This window comes from Bufo gargarizans, chromosome 4 (genome assembly GCF_014858855.1).
Source record: "Bufo gargarizans isolate SCDJY-AF-19 chromosome 4, ASM1485885v1, whole genome shotgun sequence".
Classification (NCBI taxonomy): domain Eukaryota; kingdom Metazoa; phylum Chordata; class Amphibia; order Anura; family Bufonidae; genus Bufo; species Bufo gargarizans.
In genome coordinates this window covers 28058454-28081733 of record NC_058083.1, presented here as the reverse complement: position 1 = coordinate 28081733, position 23280 = coordinate 28058454, and the positions used below count along the sequence as shown (strand labels likewise).

Genomic DNA, 23280 nt, shown 5'->3' with positions numbered 1-23280 from the left:
TATGACCCCTGCCGCTCATCACTATTGCCTTGCCCCTTTTGTTTCCTAATTGTGAACCACAAGAAACACACAGAATATGGACACTATATTAGGCCCAGATTAATGGAATTTGCCCTAAAGAAACAGTTTTCAGATGCAGGACAGTATATGTCTCAGGATTCTTTACAGTAAGAGCAGTGAGACTATGGAGCTCTCTGCCTGAGGAGGTGGTGATGGTGAGTACAATAAAGGAATTCAAGAGGGGCCTGGATGTATTTCTGGAGTGTAATATTATTACAGGCTATAGCTACTAGAGAGGGGTCGTTGATCCAGGGATTTATTCTGATTGCCTGATTGGAGTCGGGAAGGAATTTTTATTCCCCTAAAGTGAGGAAAATTGGTTTCTACCTCACAGTTTTTTTTTTTCCTTCATCTGGATCAACTTGCAGGATGACAGGCCGAACTGGATGGACAAATGTCTTTTTTCGGCCTTATGTACTATGTTACTATTATGTACTATGTTACTAGAAACACACAGAATATGGACACTAGATTAGGCCCAGATTATTGGAATCTGTGGTAGAGACACTGTTTTCTGATGTAGTTTATATTTATATTTTTCCCTATATCTGGGCCTGACAACCACACAAGGTGTTGAAGCGCAGATCATACAATTCTCGGATTACACCGTTAACAGCAAAAAATGGGAAAAATTGGAAAAAAATGATTGTTTTCACTAATATTCTTCCTATCTCTGCCCCTGACACACAGAAGGTATTGCTGCACAGATGTCACAAGTCACTGCAGACACCATCTATATAGCAAAAGAATCGCTATTTCGCAAAGTATAAACAAAAAATCGAGTACAACTTGGCACAATTAAATTGCTGCCACCACACACAATATTCCTTAAAAGGACATTTGGGTCTTTGAAACGTTATTCACTGAAATATATTGTGATCACAATCTCCTTACACTATCTGTCCCTTGCTAAACGCATCTCTACCTGACTCGCAATGAGCCGAAACCGCGTCATCGGGTGCTATATAGCACCTGATGACGCGTTCCGGCCATCCAATCACTATAATGCCAGCAGCCAACATGGCTACTGGCATTACAGTAATGGCAGTACTTACCTGGACGTTGATTGGCTGCTTAGCAGCTGCAAAACGTGCGGGGAGGAGCCTCAAGCATGCCGCTCGAGCACATGTGGTACTCGGCCGAGTACTGCCATGTGCCGAGCATAGCAATGCTTGAACCGAACAGGTATTTGGCCGAGCATACTCGCTCATCACTAGTAAAGACGTGGAACTGTGCAACATTTTGAAAATGAAACAGTTTTTACAGACAAATGGCCAAAAGTACCAATGCCATAGAGAAAAATTTAATTGGGGTGAAGGTGCAGAACTGGGCAACATTTTCAAAATGACAAATTACAGAGAGCTGAGAAGAAATACTGCTGCCATAAAGGACAATAACAAATTAAACAAATCACACAACTGTGCAACCTGTTTGAGAAGAGGACAGTTTTATACAGAAAGCCGACCAGAAGTATTATTGTCATGTAGCAGAATTACATTTGGGTGGTGGCGCCACTTGCCTCACTGAATACCCGTTATAACAGTATACTGGAGGCTGGACCAGATCTGGTACAATGATAGCACACTGGGCCATTTCCAGCCACTGTTCCAATCTGCCTCCCAGAAGTCCACAGAAAGGACACAGTCATTTTGAAAAGGAGATAAATTTAAAGGGAGTCTATAAGAAACTTACCTGTCCGGGTTTCAGAGGTGCTGGAGCCACGCCACCTGGTGACACGACAGCATTCTTAGCAACACTAATGCAATACTCTGTTTCTTCTTGCAGCTGCCGTGTGCTGGGGGATATTAGCAATGGGCTGAATGCTCAGCTGCTCTATTACTGGGCGCTAGTGTTTCTGACTAATGGAGCTCCGAGTAATGGACCTATCAGGTTCTGCTCCAGGGACTTGGTGCTCTATTTAAACCTGTTCCTGGCCATACACCAGTGCCAGTGATAGTCTCTGACTCACTAGCTGTGTTCCTGGTTCCTTGTTTCTGTGTTTATTGGGTTGCTCGTTCCTCTGACCCTGGCTTGTCTTCTGACCACTCTCTGTCTCTCTGGTTTGTATTGTGTTGTTCATCTGGTTTTCATCTCAGCTTGTCCTCTGACCACTCTCTGTATCTCGTTTGGTACTCCATAGCTTGTTTGGTTCTGACCCATGTATGTACGACTCTGGTATTTTGTTTGTCTGTCTTGTTTGTTAGTGCATCTCTGCACTTAAATAGCGTAGGGACTGTCGACCCGTTGCGGTCTAGCTATATAGGGATTCTACTGCAGGTAGGTAGGGACAGCGGGCTGGGTTCTAGCCTAAGGGCTGACTTTCCATGTTTGTCCCCACCTACTAATGGAGTCTGTCATGTAAATTTTACTAATATAGCTACCAGGAATGGCCATCAGAACATTGCAAAAACATTATAGCCATACCTTTATGTCATCTGGATGTTTTTCCATGTCCAGGAAAAGCACTTTTATTCCTATGAAAAACAGCTTCCAAGTTCCCATTGGGCAGGCTTTGCTGAAAGTGCCTAAGTCCGCCACATTTCCCCGCTGTCTGCTATTCCCCTAACTTCCCAAGGCTGCCTCCCCCGACATCACAGTGATGCAGGAGAAGAAGCCTTGGGTGGGTGGGGAGAAGGCCTTTCTATAAACACACTGATATTGATGCACTGAAATGTGCTGAACAGGAGAAAAATTGCAACTGGTTTGTAAAGAGAAATAAGTGCAACTACACAGAATATCCTGCAAAACGTGTGCTGCTGGAGGTACTGTGCATATGCCTATAAAACACTAACTATTGAATGTTGAGGTTTTATGAAAAAAGATAAAAAGGCTAGCTACTCATGCACAGAATAAAAATATATTTTTGGATTCTCTGCATTGTAAGGTAAACACACAGAAAAATTTCCCTATGCTCTCTGTCACACGCCCCCTAGTGGCCAGACCGCTCAATGCCTTCCAGTCCGTTTCAGCCCACAGACCGTCCAGCGTCGTGGATGCAATCGGTGAGCTGAAACCACCGGACTTTGGGCAGCAGACAGGCTAGAAGGGAGCGTGTAAACTACGGGAACCCACACTATGCAATATTTAGGTATCGGACTACCTCCATCCCTTTTAACCGGGAAAAGGGAAACCCGTTCTGACTAAACAAGACAACTTTCAGGGTAGCAACTCTTCAGAAGGATAGAATTCGTTCTGCGGTGCACAGAGCAGGTATGAAGCTGAAGGAAATTACTTTAACATTATTTATTATAAATGCAATACAAATAGTTAGCATATACAGAAAATTATTAAAAGTAACAATTATAGGGAAGAATAGACCAGTGTAAAGTAAAAGGGAAACCAATGGAAGGAAATACTTAATTTCAGAAGAAATATGTCCTTTGTGGAAGATCCAAGAAAGTCCTTTGTTCCAGAATAAAAGTCTGGCAAACAGGCTTCCAACCACGTGGTCCTCTGGCTGGCTTCTGTTTAGGTGATGTTACACAAGGGAGGACTTCTACCAGATTTCAGTCATTGCCATATGAATGATCCAGCTTTTAGGGCGGGATCTCAGACTCAGCCCCTGGGAGGGGGTTTGGGTGTGCTTTTATTTTGGTGGGAAACTCAAGTCCCAAAGATATGACATTTTCATATTTCAGAGCATGTCCGCCGCACACAAATAATAATCATACGACACATTCATTTTCAATCTGGGACCATGGTGCCGACATGTCTCAATCATGCTGTGTTACAAGCCCTCCATGGCAGTGACAGACCAAATGGTCTCTTTTCAGGTCGTAGTTTTCACACCTAACTGGGAGATCTCTGCAGATGGGAAGCCCCTTTGATGTAGCTAAAGAAAACACCTGCAATCACGGGAATAGAATGTGTTACCTGCTGGACCCCTGAGAATGGCCTCAGCAATTCCCAAACGTGACAATCAGAAAATCAATTGATTGCGTTTTATTTCCGAATCGATTGTGGTTCCTCACGGTTCAGGTGCACGCCGCCATGGCAAAGACCTAGAGGAAAAAAAGAGACAATGCAGCAGCACTCTGCAAATCAGATAAAGTACAACAATGCTAACAAAAATTATAGTGCTAATACTACGCTTATTTATAAAAGCGAGATGCTTGGACAATGCATTTTGTACAAAACCCTTTGAGCCCGTCTGCCGAACGTCAAGGCGATCTCTGTTAGACGGGTCCTAACACTAAATACTACCTGTTATGCGCCATAATGGCCACCATAAAATTCAGGGAGTGTTGGATCCACATGCATGCTGGCTCCACTCTGCCTTTTTCCATTTTTTGTGCCAAAATGGCCTCCATTACAAGGGATGCAGGTACCAACATGCATGCTGAGCCCACTCTATACCTCTCATTGTGCCAGACAGCTTCCAATGAATGTAGTGAGAGCAGGCTACAGCTTTATACTGAAACTAATTAAAATCAGCCTATGGGGCAGACAGGCTAATCAGGAGTGCACGACTCGCGGGAGTGCCACATCTCCAGCATTGTAAATCTGCAAAAAAAGGGGGTTAGTCAGCACCTCCCAGTGCGCAGGTGCATGCTGCCATGGCAAAGACCTAGAGGAAAAAAGAGACAATGCAGCAGTACCCTGCAAATCAGATAAAGTACAACAATGCTAACAATTTTTTTTGCATATTTACAATGCTGGAGATGTGGCACTCCAGCGAGTCATGCACTCCTGATTAGCCTGTCTGCCCCATAGGCTGATTTTAATTATTTTCAGTGTAAAGCTGTAGCCTGCTCTCACTACATTCATTGGAAGCTGTCTGGCACAAGGAAAGGTGTATAGCGTGGGCTCGGCATGCATGTTGGTACCTGCATCCCTTGTAATGGAGGCCATTTTGGCACAAAAAATGGAAAAAGGCAGAGTGGATCCAACATGCATGTGGGTCCAACACTCCCTGAATTTTATGGCGGTCATTATGGCGCATAACAGGTAGTATTTAGTGTTAGGACCCGTCTAACAGAGATCGCCTTGACGTTCGGCAGACGGGCTTCGATGGTTTTGTACAAAATGCATTGTCCAAGCATCTCGCTTTTATAAATAAGCGTAGTATTAGCACCATAATTTTTGTTAGCATTGTTGTACTTTATCTGATTTGCAGAGTGCTGCTGCATTGTCTCTTTTTTTCTCCTCACGGTTCATCCGTGACACTCTCCTTCTCTACTGATAAAACCCTGACATTTCTACCTATTAGTTCAATCTACCAAACTAAGTATGTCCCTATACTATCCCTGCAATACCCTAAGATGGCTGCTTGAGTTTGTAATTGGGGTCTGCCGAGTCAGACAGACTCATGTGACACAAGTTCCCAATGGCATCTGTGCTTCAGACATACCACAGAGCCTGATGGGACAATATCTATCCAGCCACATGATAGGCTGTCTGCAAAGCCCGCCAGCCAGGGCTTCTCCCAGTCATGTGATCTGTCTTCCCCATCTTCCCCGCTCTATTTCTCTTGCATTTTAACAGTAAAATGGCAATCATTGTTTTGGCAATTCCTAAAAAGCAAATTGCCTAAACTACGGATTTGTTTGGCAGAAGAATTTTTGTGAAATTTATATTGAATCTGAATAATTTACAATCGATTCCATCTTTACTACTTTTATCCCTTATACAAAAAACCTTCTCTGGAGAATAATAAAAATATGGATTCCTCTATATGATATTCATATTAAACACCTGGAGGAATGGAAACTAGCAAAATGGCCCCTTCCAAAATATGACTGATCTACCCGACATACAGATGTAGCCAATGTTATCTTGACTGGCTTAACGCATTAATGCAACAAAATGATATTACAGTGATCTTGTTACAGTGACCCTCCCGGCATGCCTGGAGCCAGGATAATGTTGGCTACATCTGAACGCTCCTTTTTCTTGCAATAGAGCTCAAAATGAATGTGGTCTGATCGGTGCTAATGCCCATCTTGTAGATTTGTACTTTCATGTGAAATTGTCCCTACTCACCAGTCTGGTTGGAGATCTCGCCTTCTGCACAGGGCGCACAGTAGTAGCAGCATTTCTGTTTTCCTTCCAGTAGGACTTTCCGGTATCCATGGAGGCAACTCTCACTACAGGTGGAGCGCGGTGTCTGGAAAAGTCATATACACATATACGTATTTAATGCTTGCCTTTTGAGACATAAAGGTGCTCTCCCTTTTTTAATATATAAACCCCAGATATTGGGACCTGTAGAGGAATCCATACTCATCCAGTCCCTGCTACTCAATTATGGCCCTCTGACATCCAAGCTGTCTGCACGGCACTTCTGGTCCCAGCCAATGACTGGTCTCAACAGTGATGTGTCCCAAAGTGGCACATCACTGCTGGGTGATGTACTGCTTGGAGATATGTCACCTTTGAGGCCACTCAGTGGAAACAGAGGATAAAGTGACCCTGTCCATGCAGGAAGTTGACATATAGAGACCAGAAGTCCAATGAAGAGCCCTGGAGTGAGGGAGTCAGAACCGAGCAATGGGGACTAGATAAGTATAGATTTCTAAGCAGGTCCCAATTTCTGTGAGTTACATAAAAAACTGGAAATGCCTTTAAGGTGTGATATTTTGCTCATGGGAGCAGTGCTAGCCAATCTAGGAGTAGGGCTGGATAAGCAGGACATGTCCTAGGCTAATTTCACACTACCATTTCCATTCTCCACTAGGCTGTTCCAGCAGAGAACAGCCTAATGGAGTTCTCTGGATTCGGCATACCCAGGGGTAGACTGACCATTCGGGCACTCGGAATGGACCGAGGGACCACAGCCACTAGGGGCCCTCTCACTCCTGCAGCCAGAGGTCGCAATCAGTGGCATGCCTAACGGGGGGTGGTCCGCCCCGGGTGTCAGCTATAAGTTACAGGGGGTGCAGCCGCACTCCAGGCAGTGAACTTACTTGGCATAGACAGCGCCATATATCTCATGCCTGCCACACCTCACATACAACTTACGCACCACCGCACAGCATCTACAGAGCGGCGACCTAATCACTGCGCTCTCTCAGACGCCTCTGTAACTTTGCATTTTGGACAATGTAGTCTTTTCAAGTAAGACGCGCGCACTACTGGTCGTCACTGAAACTACATTTCCCAAGATGCATTTCCCGTCAAAGTAATGGCCGATAGCTGGAAATGTGCTTAGCTGCTTTTTGATACAGGACGGGTAAGTGACGGGCGAGTGTGGTACATGCTGTGATGTGGAGACATTGCAGGTGCTGATAGAACCTGGATGGATATAAGAGGCTTGTAGTAGGAGCTGCTATAGGGATCACAGTCTGGAAACAGCAGTGGATATCATCAGCTGTAAAACACTATGAATGGCACTGAGGGGACACAGAGGTCATTGCTACTATGGAGGGGCACAGAGGGCTTTACTTCTACAAAGGGGGCACAGAGGGCATTACTACTATGAAGGGGGCCCAATGTGCATTACTACTACTACTACAAAGGGGCAAAGAGAGCATTACTTCTGTGGAGGGGACACAATGGGCATTATTACTATGAATGGGGCACAGAGGGCATTACTACTATAAAAGGGGCACAATGGGCGTTACTATTGCAAAGGTTCACAGAGGGCATTACTCATGTGAAGGAGGTGGGCATAACTGTTATGGGGCACAGAGTGGGCATTATTAATGTGACTGGGGCACAATGGACACTACTACTATGAAGGGGGCACAATGGGCATTACTACTACAAAGGGGCACAGAGAGCATTGCTTCTGCGGAGTAAACACAATGGGCATTATTACCCCACTAGTAACCCTGCTCCCCCCTATTGTCACCCCACTAGTGACCCTGCTTCCCCCTCCTCCTGTGTCCCCACTAGTGACCCTGCTCTGACCTCCTCCTGTCCCCCCCTAGTGACCCTGCTCCCCCTCCTCAGGTCCCCCCACTATTAACCCTGCTCCCCCCTTCTTCCCCTCCTCCGGTCACCCCACTAGTGACCCTGCTCCACCTCCTCCGGTCACACCACTAGTGACCCTACTCCTCCCCTCCTCCTGTCACCCCACTAGTGACCCTGCTCCCCCCTCCTCCTGTCACCCCACTAGTAACCCTGCTCCCCTCCACTAGTGACCCTGTGTGTTCCTGTACGGAGAGGAGCCTGGCTGGAGTGTGGTGAGGCCTAGCTGTGTGTCTGTCCCTGTGTGTGTGTGTGTCTGTCAATGTGTATGTGTGTGTCTGTCCCTGTGTGTGTGTCTGTCCCCGTGTGTATGTCTGTCCCCGTGTGTATGTGTGTACGTGTGTGTGTGTCTGTCCTTGTGTATGTGTGTGTCTGTCCCTGTATGTGTGTCTGTCCCTGTGTGTGTGTCACCATCACCATGCCCACAGTGTTCCTATGTCTTGACGCAGCTGCACGATATGTGGGTGGGGCTATGTGTGGGTGTGGCTTGAGAGAGGGTGGGGACACAGGGGCCCCATAATCTTCTGTTACCAGGGGGCCCCATGAGTTGTCAGTCCACCCCTGGGCATACTCAGATGTTACTGCAATGCCTGCTGACCCCATTTACTATGATGGGATCCAGCGGAGATCCAGGCACTACCTGGCAAATATGCGGAGATTCGGCTGGACAAACACTGCGTGTATATGTGCTGGGGAGCAGCCAGATCTCCATTGAACACCATTGTAGTTAATGGGACTGTCAATCTGTTTTCTGCCGGATCAGCCTGCCGGACACTGGTAAAGGAGATGTGCAAGAGGCCTAGACTACAAAATGTACAGTATGCAGCAGGTATTCTAAGTTCTTGACTTAGTCCTCATGCACATGACCATGTGTGCTTTGTGGTCCAGGATTCGATGTGGAAGGAAATCCGGCGGTGGGCCTTAAATAACAAGGAAACTATGTCTTGCAGATGGAAGCAAAATAAAGTAAATGCAGAAGGAATTGGTCATGGAATGCTAAGTACCCCAGAAAAAATGTTCACAATTTAGAAATACCTGTAAATGACGAATATTATGCATGTTCCTAAACTGTAACATTTATATAATAAAATGAAGAAACAGCAGAGACTCAGTACACACGGACAACATAAGGAGATTTACCAAGCCAGGCATCTCTAACACCAGTCTTGGTCTGAAGTGCTGTAGCATGAGATACCTCAAAATAGTAAAAAACAGAGATGAGCAAATTTCTTTAAATCGGTCATAAAATTTGATTTGGGTCATGAGATGAGGAAATCTTTTTACACTAACGGGATTCTAACTGAATTTCACAAAATTCTTCTTCCAAATGAATCATAATTGCCTAAATAAGCGCTGATCATTTTACTTTCAAAATGAAGTACAATAAAGAGGGAAATAGGACAAGGAGTATAAGGTGAAAGATCACATGACTCAGACAGGTCATGTTATCTTTACAGGCAGCCTGACAGCCAATCAGGAGGCAGAATATTTGCTGGTCTATTAGGCTCTGTGCTAGCTGTGAAGCTCAGCCACTGATGTGAGATGTGTTTGCCAGACAATGATTGCAGACACAAGCCAGTCATCTTAGGTTATTGCAGGGACAGTGAAGTTGAGTTAGGTAGATTGAACTACTAGGTAGAAAGTCAGGTTAAATCAATAGGGAGTGCATAGGGACAGTTAGTGTACTGGGACTGGATGTCTTACGGGGGGGGGGGGGGGCGCTGTTCATGGCTGGCACTGCAAACACAAGGACCCTGCACTAAGATCATTCAAAGAGACAGTTGTCACAAGGTAGGGGGAGGGGAGGAACACCAGAATGACAACAGAAGGAAAAAGACCAGAAACTAGGCCTCACGGCTAGGGAAAGGGTAGAGGTCACCATCTAGAAAACCCTAAACCTAGCCCTGACCCCTGTCAGAATGAATAGACCCTGAAGGTGGGAATATTCATACACCAGAAACCTAGGCCTTAGAAACCCTGGAAAGCTCTAGGAGTAGTGACTGGGTCTGAGACCACTGGTTCCTTCCCAGATGAACGAACCAGCGTCTCCCTGAGGCCTAGTAAACAACGAGCAAATGGGAACAACAAAATACAAAGAGAAGTACACTTATCTTCAATAGAAAATGGATGAGCAGGAACACAGATGAGGGACTCACACCAGCTCTTCCAACTCCAGGCAGATAATATCAACCGCATGGTAAGAAGTGTGAGTCCAGACTAAATAGAGATCAGTAATGACCACAAGCTACACCTGGGATAAGAGGTGTGGCCATTACTAACAACAACACTGCAACAAGTGGAAACAGAGAGACTGTCAGATAACCTCACGTGCCGCAAGTCTCTTAGAGCTTCTAACCTCTGTTATGGGAGGGACCGTGACAACAGTACTCCTATTTTCTGTGCATGAGTCAGCCTTTTTTTCCAACAATCTGTTAGAAAGCTGCTACAATTAATAAGTGTTTTACAGACATATTCTGAGAACCACCATCAGCATATATGTTTTGTAGCATACACTGCAAAATGTCGCCTTTTTCTTTTCCAAAAAACATCTCCAATTTGGATAATATTAAAAAATTGCACAATTCAGTGCATTTTAGTGCGTCAATATCAGTATGCATTGTGTTTATAGAAGAGCATGTTTATTTTAGCCAGTTAATTACCAGTGATGAGCGGCAGGGGCAATATTCGAATTAGTGATATTTTGCAAGTATTTGGGTGAATATTCGTCATATAGTCGAGAATTTGTGATCTCGTCATAATTTTCTTGATTGTGAAAATCGCCAATTGGACAATTTGCGATAAAATTTGCCATCCGAAAATTTGCGATCAACGCTACTCCTATAGGCAAACTTTGCTATTGGTTGCTAGGGATGTTGCTGAGTTCCGATATTCGCAATAAATTTGTGATTAGAATATTCGTGAATACGAATATATAGCACTAAATTCAAAATATTTGTGAATTCTCAAAGTGGCGATATTCGCGATTAAAATTCGCGATTTGAATATTCACGCTCAACACTATTAATTACAAAAAAAAATCTGTTACATTTTTCTACTATTTATAATTGCACAATTCAGTGTATTTTAGCACGTCAATTCCAATGTGCAGTGTGTTCGTAGAAACTGACGTTTAATTATGCCTCTATTAACTACAATAAAACTGTTACAACTTTGCTACTGATTACAATTACACAATTCATTACCTTTTAGTGCATCAGTACCAGTGTGCAGAGTGTCCATAGAAGGGCAAGTTAAATTGAGGTTGTGTAGAATGTGTAGAGTGTATGTAGAATGGCACATTATATTGACCCTATGTTAATTACAAAAAAAAGCAAATCCAATTTTGGAACCGTTAATACTTGCACAATTCAGTGTGCAGTGTGTTTGTAGAAAGGTTTGTTTGATTGTCTGTTAATTACAAAAACAAAAAAAAACAATTGCGATTTTAATACCATTTATACATGAGAAATGTAACGCATCTTTGGTGCGTCAATACCAGTGTGCATTGTGCTCATAAAAGAGCCTGTTTTAATTGAGTTTGTGTGAATTAAAAACAAATATTCAGTTTTGTTACCATTTATAATTGCACAATTCAGCACATTTCAGTGTGTCACTACCAATGTAAAGTTTGTTCGTAGAAGGGAGCGTTTATTTGCGCCTGTGTTTATTACTGTGTTTCAAAAAAATGTGGCTCGATCCGAATTTATTTGCGGCAAATCAACTTAAAAAACAGCTATTTCTGGGCTGCAGAGAGCCTTTATTGTAGTATAGAACACTGTGCCTTGCAGTAACACACATAGGGAGTCTGCTGTGGTAGTGAAATAATACTGTGAGTCAGTATGACATGCAGATGACAGGCGTCGCTCTTAGAATCACTGCACACGTCACTTATTTAGGCAGTCACAGGGCCAAAATTGACCAAATAACTATGAACTCAGCCTAAGGCCTCATGCACACAACCGTTGTGTGCACCCGTGACCGTTGTCCCGTTTAACGTGATTTTGTGCGGTCCCATTGACTTTCAATGGGTCAGTTGAAAACTCGGCTACTGCACCGTCTTGTCACCCGCGCCCGTGACCCGTGTTTCCTGCCCGTCAAAAAAATATAACCTGTCCTATTTTTTTCACGGCTAACGGTTTGCGGCCCCATTCAAGTCAATGGGGCCGTGAAAAACGCGGTTGCACACCCGAATGACATCCGCGTCCACGCCCGTTTTATTTCTTACTTTTGCCATGGGCAAATTGTCTGGCAAAACTTGTGGCAATAAAATTATAAAAAAATATGTACAGGAAGTTTAAGGTCACAGGTTATGCAAATTTCTAGCCACCTGTGCCTGCAAGCTTCTGTGTGGTGAGGCAGCCATTATAGATATTTTTCTGACACCATGCCTCGTTGGAACGTGGAGAAGCTTATCACCCTGGTACAGGAGAGGCCAGAGCTCTGGGATACCAGAGCAAATGCATATTTGGACAGAGGCAAAAAGGATGCTGCATGGGAGCAAGTGGCCCGGAGCATGCGTAAAAGTGAATGGGCCAAAGCAGATAGCCAAGGCCGGGCCGAATTAGGTAAGTGATAGCAATGTAGTTGTGCTGTAGTTGTAGCAATGTAGCTGGCCCTGTGACAGTCTTTGGGCTTGGACTCCCATATTGTTGAATGGATTAGGCAGTGGCTGAGGGACAGACAACAGAGGGTTGTAGTCAATGGAGTATATTCAGACCATGGTCTTGTTACCAGTGGGGTACCTCAGGGATCTGTTCTGGGACCCATATTGTTTAATATCTTTATCAGCGAAATTGCAGAAGGCCTCGATGGTAAGGTGTGTCTTTTTGCTGATGACACAAAGATTTGTAACAGGGTTGATGTTCCTGGAGGGATACACCAAATGGAAACGGATTTAGGAAAACTAGAGGAATGGTCAAAAATCTGGCAACTAAAATTTAATGTTGATAAGTGCAAGATAATGCACCTGGGGCGTGAAAACCCAAGAGCAGAATATAAAATCAGTGATACAGTCCTAACCTCAGTATCTGAGGAAAGGGATTTAGGGATTATTATTTCAGAAGACTTAAAGGTAGGCAGACAATGTCATAGAGCAGCAGGAAATGCTAGCAGAATGCTTGTGTGTATAGGGAGAGGCATTACCAGTAGAAAGAGGGAGGTGCTCATGCCGCTCTACAGAGCACTAGTGAGACCTCATTTGGAGTATTGTGCTCTGTACTGGAGACCATATCTCCAGAAGGATATTGATACTTTGGAGAGAGTTTAGAGAAGAGCTACTAATCTGGTACATGGATTGCAGGATAAAACTTACCAGGAAAGATTAAAGGACCTTAACATGTATAGCTTGGAAGAAAGACGAGACAGAGGGGATATGATAGAAACTGCTAAATACATAAAGGAAATCAACAAGGTAAAAGGGAAAGAATATTTAAAAGAAGAAAAACTGCTACAGGAGGACATAGATTTAAATTAGAGGGGCAAAGGTTTAAAAGTAATATCAGGAAGTATTACTTTACTGAGAGAGTAGTGGATGCATGGAATAGCCTTCCTGCAGAAGTGGTAGCTGCAAATACAGTGGAAGAGTTTAAGCATGCATGGGATAAGCATAAGGCTATCCTTCATATAAGATAGGGCCAGCGGCTATTCATAGGATTCAGATATATTGGGCAGACTAGATGGGCCAAATGGTTCTTATCTGCCGACACATTCTATGTTTCTATGCTGTTCCTGCCCTCTGTGTGCCAAAAAGATGTAGTTTTAAATTCCCTGAGGTCACAATTGGGTTTATTTTGTGGTCCAGCTTCATTTTGCATAAAAGCCTGTACATGGTTTATAAAAGTGACGTATAATAAATACCATACCACACCATTTCTAACTTTAAATGGCTGTCCCTACCTTTGCTACAGCATACAGTATTCATGTATAATCACAGGTCTGTGCACTTTTTTTTGGGTGACACATGTGTCCTTGTAATTGAGCATCTTACAGTTGTCACCTTCACATATTGTAAAGTATTTTAGTCCTAATGGCTTGCACGACTAGTTGTCACGGACGGTGTACAGGAAACAAGGCAAAGCAACATGTATAAATGACTCGCTGGATCCAAAAGCTAAGGAACCAAGGGAGACCCCTGCAGAAGACCTGGCACTTTCCCTGGCTGCTCAGCCTATGCAAAGATCCTAATGGTGGAGGTTTGCATATCCACGAACCTTGACTATAAAGCCCTGAGCACCCTACAATAGTGAGGGGACACGACCACCGGCTCCCTACACAAGATACGGAGGGAGTCAGGGTCACCTGGGATCCAGCAAACAGAAAATAACAGATAAAGGTACAACACTTAGCTTTGTAGGCAAACAGGAGAACAAAGTCAGCATGCACACACACTCCAGGAAGTAGTATAAGCCGCCCAGAAAAGCATTCTGGGGAGGAATTTAAAGGGAAGCAATTAGTCCAACACATGACAGCTGAGAGAGGCTAACGAGAGGAGGAACTGAATACCACAACACAGAAACTCAAGGAGGAGGTTCTGAAAGGCCTCTGTCAGAGCTTCTCAGCTGTCTGGTTGTGACAGTACCCCTCCCTCTACGAGTGGACTCCGGACACTCAGAACCCACCTTCTCAGGATGGGACCTATGGAAAGCCCTGATGAGACGAGAGGCCTTAATGTCCGTCACTGGGACCCACATCCTCTCCTCAGGACCATACCCCTCCCAATGAACAAGGTACTGAAGAGAACCGCGGACAAGACGAGAATCCACAATCCTAGAGACCTGAAATTCAAGATTCCCATCAACCATAATCGGAGGAGGAGGCAAAGGCGAGGGTACAATGGGTTGAACATAAGGTTTCAATAAGGACTTATGAAAAACATTATGGATCTTCCAAGTCTGAGGAAGATCAAGACGGTATGCAACAGGATTGATGACAGACAGGATTTTGTAAGGCCCAATAAACCTAGGACCCAACTTCCAGGAGGGAACCTTCAATTTGATATTCTTGGTAGACAACCACACCAGATCACCAACATTCAGGTCCGGACCAAGCACACGTCTCTTATCTGCCACACGCTTATATCTCTCACTCATGCTCTTTAGATTATCCTGAATCTTTTGCCAAATAGATGACAAAGACGAGGAGAATCTGTCCTCATCAGGTAAACCAGAAGACCCCTCTCCCGAGAAAGTCCCAAACTGCGGATGAAACCCATATGCACCAAAAAATGGTGACTTATCAGAGGACTCCTGACGACGGTTATTTAAAGCAAACTCAGCAAGGGACAAAAAAGAACACCAATCCTCTTGATTCTCCGCCACAAAACAGCGCAGATATGTCTCCAGATTCTGATTGACGCGCTCTGTCTGGCCATTCGACTGCGGGTGGAAAGCAGAAGAGAATGACAACCGAACCCCCAAGCGAGAACAGAAAGCCTTCCAGAATCTGGAAACAAACTGCGTGCCCCTATCAGAGACTATGTCTGAAGGAATACCGTGCAATTTGACAATGTGATCAATAAATGCCTGCGCCAGCGTCTTAGCATTGGGCAAACCAGGAAAAGGGATGAAATGCACCATTTTGCTAAAACGGTCCACCACCACCAGAATCACAGGTCTTCCCCGAGGAACGAGGCAGGTCCGTTATGAAGTCCATGGACAGATGTGTCCAAGGACGGGAAGGAATGGGTAAGGGAAGGAGAGGACCTGATGGCCGTGAATGAGGGACTTTGGCACGAGCGCAAGTCTCGCAGGCTGCCACAAAACCCTCAACCGACTTACGAAGCGCAGGCCACCAGAATCTCCGAGCGATGAGATCCAGTGTGGCTCTTACCCCCGGGTGCCCAGCAAGGACCGTATCGTGGTGTTCTTTAAAAATCTTGTGTCTTAAAGCGAGAGGCACAAACAACCTCCCAGGAGGACAAAGATCAGGAGCCTCTGACTGGGCTGCCTGCACCTCTGCCTCCAATTCAGGAAAAAGAGCAGAGACCACCACACCTTCAGCCAAAATGGGACCCGGGTCTTCAAAATTCCCGCCTCCCGGAAAACAACGTGACAGGGCATCTGCCTTCACATTCTTAACTCCAGGGCGGAACGTGACAACAAAATTAAACCTAGAAAAGAACAAAGACCATCTGGCCTGTCTCGGGTTCAGACGCTTGGCTGACTCCAAGTAGGCCAGATTTTTATGGTCAGTAAATACGGTAATAGGGTGTCTGGCTCCCTCTAGCCAATGGCGCCATTCCTCAAAAGCCAACTTGATGGCCAACAATTCCCTATCTCCCACATCGTAATTTCTCTCTGCGGAGGAGAGTTTTCTTGAGAAAAAGGCACACGGTCGCCAATTGGCAGGAGAGGAACCCTGAGACAAGACCGCCCCCACACCCACCTCAGAAGCATCAACCTCAACTATGAAGGGTAAAGAAACATCAGGTTGCACCAAGATGGGAGCGGAAGCAAAACTCTCCTTGATATCAGAAAAAGCCTTACGCGCCTCTACTGACCAAGAAGAAAAATCTACCCCCTTTCTGGTCATATCAGTGAGTGGTTTAACAATAGAAGAATAATTCAAAATGAACTTCCTGTAATAATTGGCAAAGCCCAAAAAACGCATCAGCGCCTTCTGATTCTCAGGAAGCTCCCACTCAAGCACAGCGCGGACCTTCTCGGGGTCCATGCGAAAACCAGAAGCGGAGAGAAGAAACCCCAGAAATTGAATTTCTGGAACCGCAAACACACATTTTTCCAGTTTCGCATATAATTTATTCTCCCGCAGGATGAGCAAGACCTGACGTAAATGTTCCTTATGAGTTTTGAAATCGGGAGAAAAAATCAAAATGTCATCCAAATACACCAATACAAATTTTCCCATCAAATGATAAAAAATGCTGTTCACGAAATGCTGAAAAACGGCTGGGGCATTCATCAAACCAAAAGGCATAACCAAATTTTCAAAATGGCCCTCAGGGGTATTGAAGGCCGTCTTCCATTCGTCCCCTTCTCTGACCCTGACCAGGTTGTATGCCCCTCTTAGATCTAATTTGGAAAAGACTTTAGCCCCAACAACCTGGTTAAACAGGTCCGGGATCAGAGGAAGCGGATAAGGGTCACGAATTGTGATATTGTTCAGCTCCCTGAAATCCAGACAAGGTCTTAAAGAACCATCTTTTTTCTTAACAAAGAAAAAACCAGCGGCAACAGGTGACTTCGAGGGTCGTATGTGTCCCTTTCTCAGACTCTCAGAGATATAAGCACGCATAGCGATCCTCTCAGGTTGGGAAAGATTGTATAAACGAGATTTAGGCAGCTTGGCGTCTGGGATGAGATTAATAGGGCAATCGTACTCCCTGTGCGGGGGCAAATCCTGAACTCCACTCTCAGAGAAGACATCCGAAAATTCAGAGAGAAAAGATGGTACAGTCTTAGTAGCAACCTCAGAAACAGATGTCATGAGGCAATTCTCTCTGCAAAAGTCACTCCAACCATTTATTTGCCTCGCTTGCCAATCAATGGTGGGGTTATGCTTAGTGAGCCAGGGCAGCCCCAACACCAGAGGGGTAGGTAAACCGCTAAGGACGAAACATGACACATCCTCAACATGAGCATCACTCACAATTAAACGGATATTGTGAACTATGCCCTTTAATGATTTTTGAGAAAGTGGAGCGGAATCGATAGCAAAAACAGGAATATCCTTTCCCAAAGTGCGCACCTGGAAACCATGAGTTATCGCAAATTGATTATCAATGAGATTGACCGCTGCTCCACTATCCACAAAAATCTCACAAAAAATGTTCTTGCTCTCTAGCGCCACCCTAGCCGGCAGGACAAAACGGGAACTACAAGCAAATGGAAAACCTTCAATTTCCGCCTCAACCCTGCCAATAGTAACAGACGGAACATTTTTAAAAGATTTTTTCCTGTTTGTTTCTTTATTACTCCCAGAAAACTGCCTGAATCTCCTAGAGGGACAAATATTTGCCAAATGATTTATACCTCCACAACAAAAACAAACCCTCCCATGCGAGCTGAATCTTCTATTGTCAGAAGCAATCAACCCCAGCTGCATGGGCTCCTGCTCAGAAGGGGCTGACGGCGACTGAGACCCCTGCGCACAGAATGGGACCGCTGCACTGTCCTGGGACTGAGTATGACAGGAAGGGGACATCTCTCCTCTCTCTCTAAGACGCCTGTCAATACGAACGGCCTGAGACATAGCAGAGTCCAAAGAAATAGGCCTCTCATGAAAGGCAAATGCATCTTTCAATCCCTCTGAAAGACCATGGCAAAATTGACTTCGGAGTGCAGCATCATTCCAACCAGTATCAACTGCCCATCTCCGAAATTCTGAGCAGTATATTTCTGCGGATTGTTTACCCTGGCATAATAGACGTAGTTTAGACTCAGCCAGAGCAATACGATCCGGATCATCATATATCTGACCCAGGGCTAAAAAGAATTCATCCACTGAACGGAGAGGCCGTGCCCCCTCCGGCAGCGAAAAGGCCCAGGACTGAGCGTTACCTCTGAGCAGCGATATAATGATCCCCACCCTCCGTTCCTCATCACCAGAGGAGTGGGGAAGAAGGCGAAAATGGAGTTTGCAAGCCTCTCTAAAACGCACAAAATTCTCACTACCCCCGGAGAACGTATCCGGGAGCGAGATCTTAGGCTCAGAACAAACTCCATGAACGCAAGCTGAACCGGTCACTTGAAGCTGAGAAAAAGTCTTACGGAGATCAGCTACCTCCAATGAAAGACCCTGGAAGCGTTCAGCCAAAAGTGAAACCGGATCCATGCTTGAGACGGTTATGGCGGCTTATAATGTCACGGACGGTGTACAGGAAACAAGGCAAAGCAACATGTATAAATGACTCGCTGGATCCAAAAGCTAAGGAACCAAGGGAGACCCCTGCAGAAGACCTGGCACTTTCCCTGGCTGCTCAGCCTATGCAAAGATCCTAATGGTGGAGGTTTGCATATCCACGAACCTTGACTATAAAGCCCTGAGCACCCTACAATAGTGAGGGGACACGACCACCGGCTCCCTACACAAGATACGGAGGGAGTCAGGGTCACCTGGGATCCAGCAAACAGAAAATAACAGATAAAGGTACAACACTTAGCTTTGAAGCAAACAGGAGAACAAAGTCAGCATGCACACACTCCAGGAAGTAGTATAAGCCGCCCAGAAAAGCATTCTGGGGAGGAATTTAAAGGGAAGCAATTAGTCCAACACATGACAGCTGAGAGAGGCTAACGAGAGGAGGAACTGAATACCACAACACAGAAACTCAAGGAGGAGGTTCTGAAAGGCCTCTGTCAGAGCTTCTCAGCTGTCTGGTTGCGACACTAGTCTCCTCCATCTTGTACTTCTTCATTAGTATCCACACACCTGCAGGACTATACCATGTGCTGTTTCATCTGTCCAATTTGGAGAATTTTGTGCTTTGTCCTCTTTTATATTTTTTTCAAATAATACTATTTGTATGTATTTTCTGATTTGAATTTTTTTACTCACAATTGTCTATTATGTCATTTCCTAACAGTAAAACAAACTAAAACCCGCTGGGCCAGTTGCCGGGACCAATTCCGGAGGGAGGTGACAAGCAAAGGCCGGAGTGGGGAGGGAACCTCCAGGAAACGGCCCTACATCTATACTGTCCAGTTGCAGTTTTTAAGACCGGTCATGGATTTGAGGCCGTAGGTATTTTTAATGTTTTTTTCTCATTTCAAATGTTGTTAAAACTTACTTTTGTATCTTGGCGAGCTAAAGTGTACAAGAAAGTAATGGGTTGAGTTGTGTTGTACAAACCGGATTCCCAAAAAGTTGGGACACTAAAAAATTGTGAATAAAAACTGAATGCAATGATGTGGAGATGGCAAATGTCAATATTTTATTTGTAATAGAACGTAGATGACAGATCAAACGTTTAATCCGAGTAAATGTATCATTTTAAAGGAAAAATACGTTGATTCAAATTTTCACGGTGTCAACAAATCCCCAAAAAGTTGGGACAAGTAGCAATAAGAGGCTGGAAAAAGTAAATTTGAGCATAACGAAGAGCTGGAAGACCAATTAACACTAATTAGGTCAATTGGCAACATGATTGGGTATAAAAAGAGCTTCTCAGAGTGGCAGTGTCTCTCAGAAGCCAAGATGGGTAGAGGATCACCAATTCCCACAATGTTGCGCAGAAAGATAGTGGAGCAATATCAGAAAGGTGTTACCCAGCGAAAAATTGCAAAGACTTTGCATCTATCATCATCAACTGTGCATAACATCATCCTAAGATTCAGAGAATCTGGAACAATCTCTGTGCGTAAGGGTCAAGGCCGTAAAACCATACTGGATGCCCGTGATCTCCGGGCCCTTAAACGACACTGCACCACAAACAGGAATGCTACTGTAAAGGAAATCACAGAATGGGCTCAGGAATACTTCCAGAAACCATTGTCAGTGAACACAATCCACCGTGCCATCCGCCGTTGCCAGCTGAAACTCTACAGTGCAAAGAAGAAGCCATTTCTAAGCAAGATCCACAAGCTCAGGCGTTTTCACTGGGCCAGGGATCATTTAAAATGGAGTGTGGCAAAATGGAAAACTGTTCTGTGGTCAGACGAGTCACGATTCGAAGTTCTTTTTGGAAATCTGGGACGCCATGTCATCCGGACCAAAGAGGATAAGGACAACCCAAGTTGTTATCAACGCTCAGTTCAGAAGCCTGCATCTCTGATGGTATGGGGTTGCATGAGTGCGTGTGGCATGGGCAGCTTGCATGTCTGGAAAGGCACCATCAATGCAGAAAAATATATTCAGGTTCTAGAACAACATATGCTCCCATCCAGACGTCATCTCTTTCAGGGAAGACCCTGCATTTTTCAACAAGATAATGCCAGACCAAATTCTGCATCAATCACAACATCATGGCTGCGTAGGAGAAGGATCCGGGTACTGAAATGGCCAGTCTGGAGTCCAGATCTTTGACCTATAGAGAACATTTGGCGCATCATAAAGAGGAAGGTGCAACAAAGAAGGCCCAAGACGATTGAACAGTTAGAGGCCTGTATTAGACAAGAATGGGAGAGCATTCCTATTTCTAAACTTGAGAAACTGGTCTCCTCGGTCCCCAGACGTCTGTTGAGTGTTGTAAGAAGAAGGGGAGATTCCACACAGTGGTGAAAATGGCCTTGTCCCAACTTTTTTGGGATTTGTTGACACCATAAAATTCTGATTCAACATATTTTTTTCTTAAAATGGTACATTTTCTCAGTTTAAACTTTTGTTCCGTGATTTATGTTCTATTCTGAATAAAATATTAGAAGTTGGCACCTCCACATCATTGCATTCAGTTTTTATTCACGATTTGTATAATGTCCCAACTTTTTTGGAATCCGGTTTGTACTATTTAAGGTTAGCCATGTCATAACTGACTCCATCCAGCTCTTTTAAAACTCAAACTCCCAGCATGCCAGAATAGCTGTAAGCTAACCAGTCCTGCTTGGAGTTGTAGTTGTGCATCAGCTGGTGGGCAACAGTTTGTACATGCCTGGTGTTGGTTGTCTCCATCATTTCTGTGGGTGAGTCACACCAGGCACCACCGCTGATGAGCTGTATGATGAGACGACACGTGCAGTGCGCAGATAGCGCCTCCCCTCTCTGTTTTGTTCCTGTTGAAGCAATTTATTGACGGTCCTGGAACATAGATATTTGCAATCGGAACAAGACGTGTGCACTGCACGCATTATCTCCTCATACAGATGATCATCGTGTTGGTCGGATGTTGGTCACACACTAATATATTCTTTTGTACCTATCCTCAGGATAGGTGTGAATTTAAAAATTTTTTGCGAAAGCCTCCCGGTTTTATGGGAGTCCTGAATAGTGTATTTTTTTTTTTTTTTATAGGGTGACGTAATATTTTCCCCATAGATACCTATTATCTTAGTTTTGTATGTTATTGAAATTGTTCCCCATTAGGTATTGGCATTGTCGTTTATATTGCTTAAATGGTATAGCACCAACCACAACATGGATTCCTTACATTGCTCATATAAAATGACAATAACCGAATCCTATGATAATGGATTATAATGATGTTCCAACTGCGCTTGACCAGCAGGATTAAAACTACTACTCTCACCATGCTCAAGTGTGGCCTGGTACATGTTCTTTCTCTGTAAATATTGTTCTACTAAGATAACATTACATCCTGTATGTTTGGATGGTGGAAGCAGGCCACATACAGACGAGATGGCCTGAATATCAGCACTGGTTTTGGCCCTTGAATGAGGAATCCTCTTCTGAAGCTGGACAGCTCCAAACGGCAAACAATGTTTTCCCATTACAGTAACATTAGGCCTTTACAAGACTTGTCCCATCGTTAAATTTAAAATGGAAATAAATTAGGAATTGCACTATTCACATAGAAGCTGTTATTCATTGTGTAAAATCAAATATCTGATGTATGCTGTCACTCCGTAAATATATTGTATACACACAGCTGTTTACCCCTAATATAAATGATGTACTTTTGTAATGTTGTAATCAAATGATCTAATTTTTTATTTAGTTTCTTTCAAATACAGTACTGTGGACAGTCTGGATCCCTCCGAAGATTCGGAGACGACTGGGAGCGAAACCCCTGCGGTTTTCTCCCCCGCAACCAGTCCTGCACCTATGCCGGCAGAGGACCCAGAGGACTTGACACTGGCCCAGGCCCCCCTACCACTGGCCAGTCCACCCCGTATTGTCCAGCCCCAGCCCAGACGTTGCCGCCAAGTCCCTCCCTCTACCGCTGGGCAAGAGTGTCGGGAGGTGATTGACGCACGCGTCATAGATTTTCTTGCCCAGAGGAGGAGTGATGGCTTGGAGGAGGAGATGTTAAGGGGCTTAGGGCCGCTAATGAAGCGGGTCACTCCTGTCGAGCATCACGAGTGCCTGGCTTCATTAGCCGTAGTAATTAAAATGTTTGCCATACCAAACTATGGCGACATTCTGGGCAAATTAAATGCCATTAAAATAGATCTAGAGAATGCCGCCCATCAGCAAAGACCAGGACCCTTACAGTTTCCGCCCCAACCCACCCAAGGGCCTTCTTTCCCCCCACAACCCCAGTACGGCCTACCCCAGGGCCCAATACAACATGTGGGTCAGCCCCTTTACCAGGGCAGTTTGCCAACTGGGGCACCTCAACAGGCCCATGTAAGGCCACGGTCCTCTTTTGCACCGGGTTCATTTACTCAGGACCTACTTGATTTGTAATTTTTTTTATTTGAAATTGTTTTTAGCACTTTATCTGTTTTGTTCATAATG

At 44.6% G+C, this 23280-nt stretch overlaps 2 protein-coding genes across 2 annotated transcripts in view; one reads left to right on the top strand and one right to left on the bottom strand.

Annotated features, from left to right (window-relative positions):
* The window catches only part of LOC122935138 (vomeronasal type-2 receptor 26-like), a 16379-nt gene extending 4902 nt beyond the window's left edge, over positions 1 to 11477 (bottom strand). The window contains exons 1-3 of the mRNA XM_044290902.1: positions 11468 to 11477; positions 6966 to 6988; positions 6043 to 6166 (exon numbers count right to left, since the gene is read on the bottom strand). Coding sequence (XP_044146837.1) covers positions 6043 to 6166; positions 6966 to 6988; positions 11468 to 11477 — 157 coding nt within the window. The remainder of the gene's footprint in view (positions 1 to 6042; positions 6167 to 6965; positions 6989 to 11467) is intronic.
* LOC122934661 lies at positions 7192 to 23280 on the top strand. Its single transcript, XM_044290283.1, has 3 exons — positions 7192 to 7231; positions 19514 to 19667; positions 22554 to 23280. The coding sequence occupies exons 2-3, from the start codon at positions 19654 to 19656 to the stop codon at positions 23227 to 23229; spliced, it is 690 nt and encodes a 229-aa protein (XP_044146218.1). The 5' UTR covers positions 7192 to 7231; positions 19514 to 19653; the 3' UTR covers positions 23230 to 23280.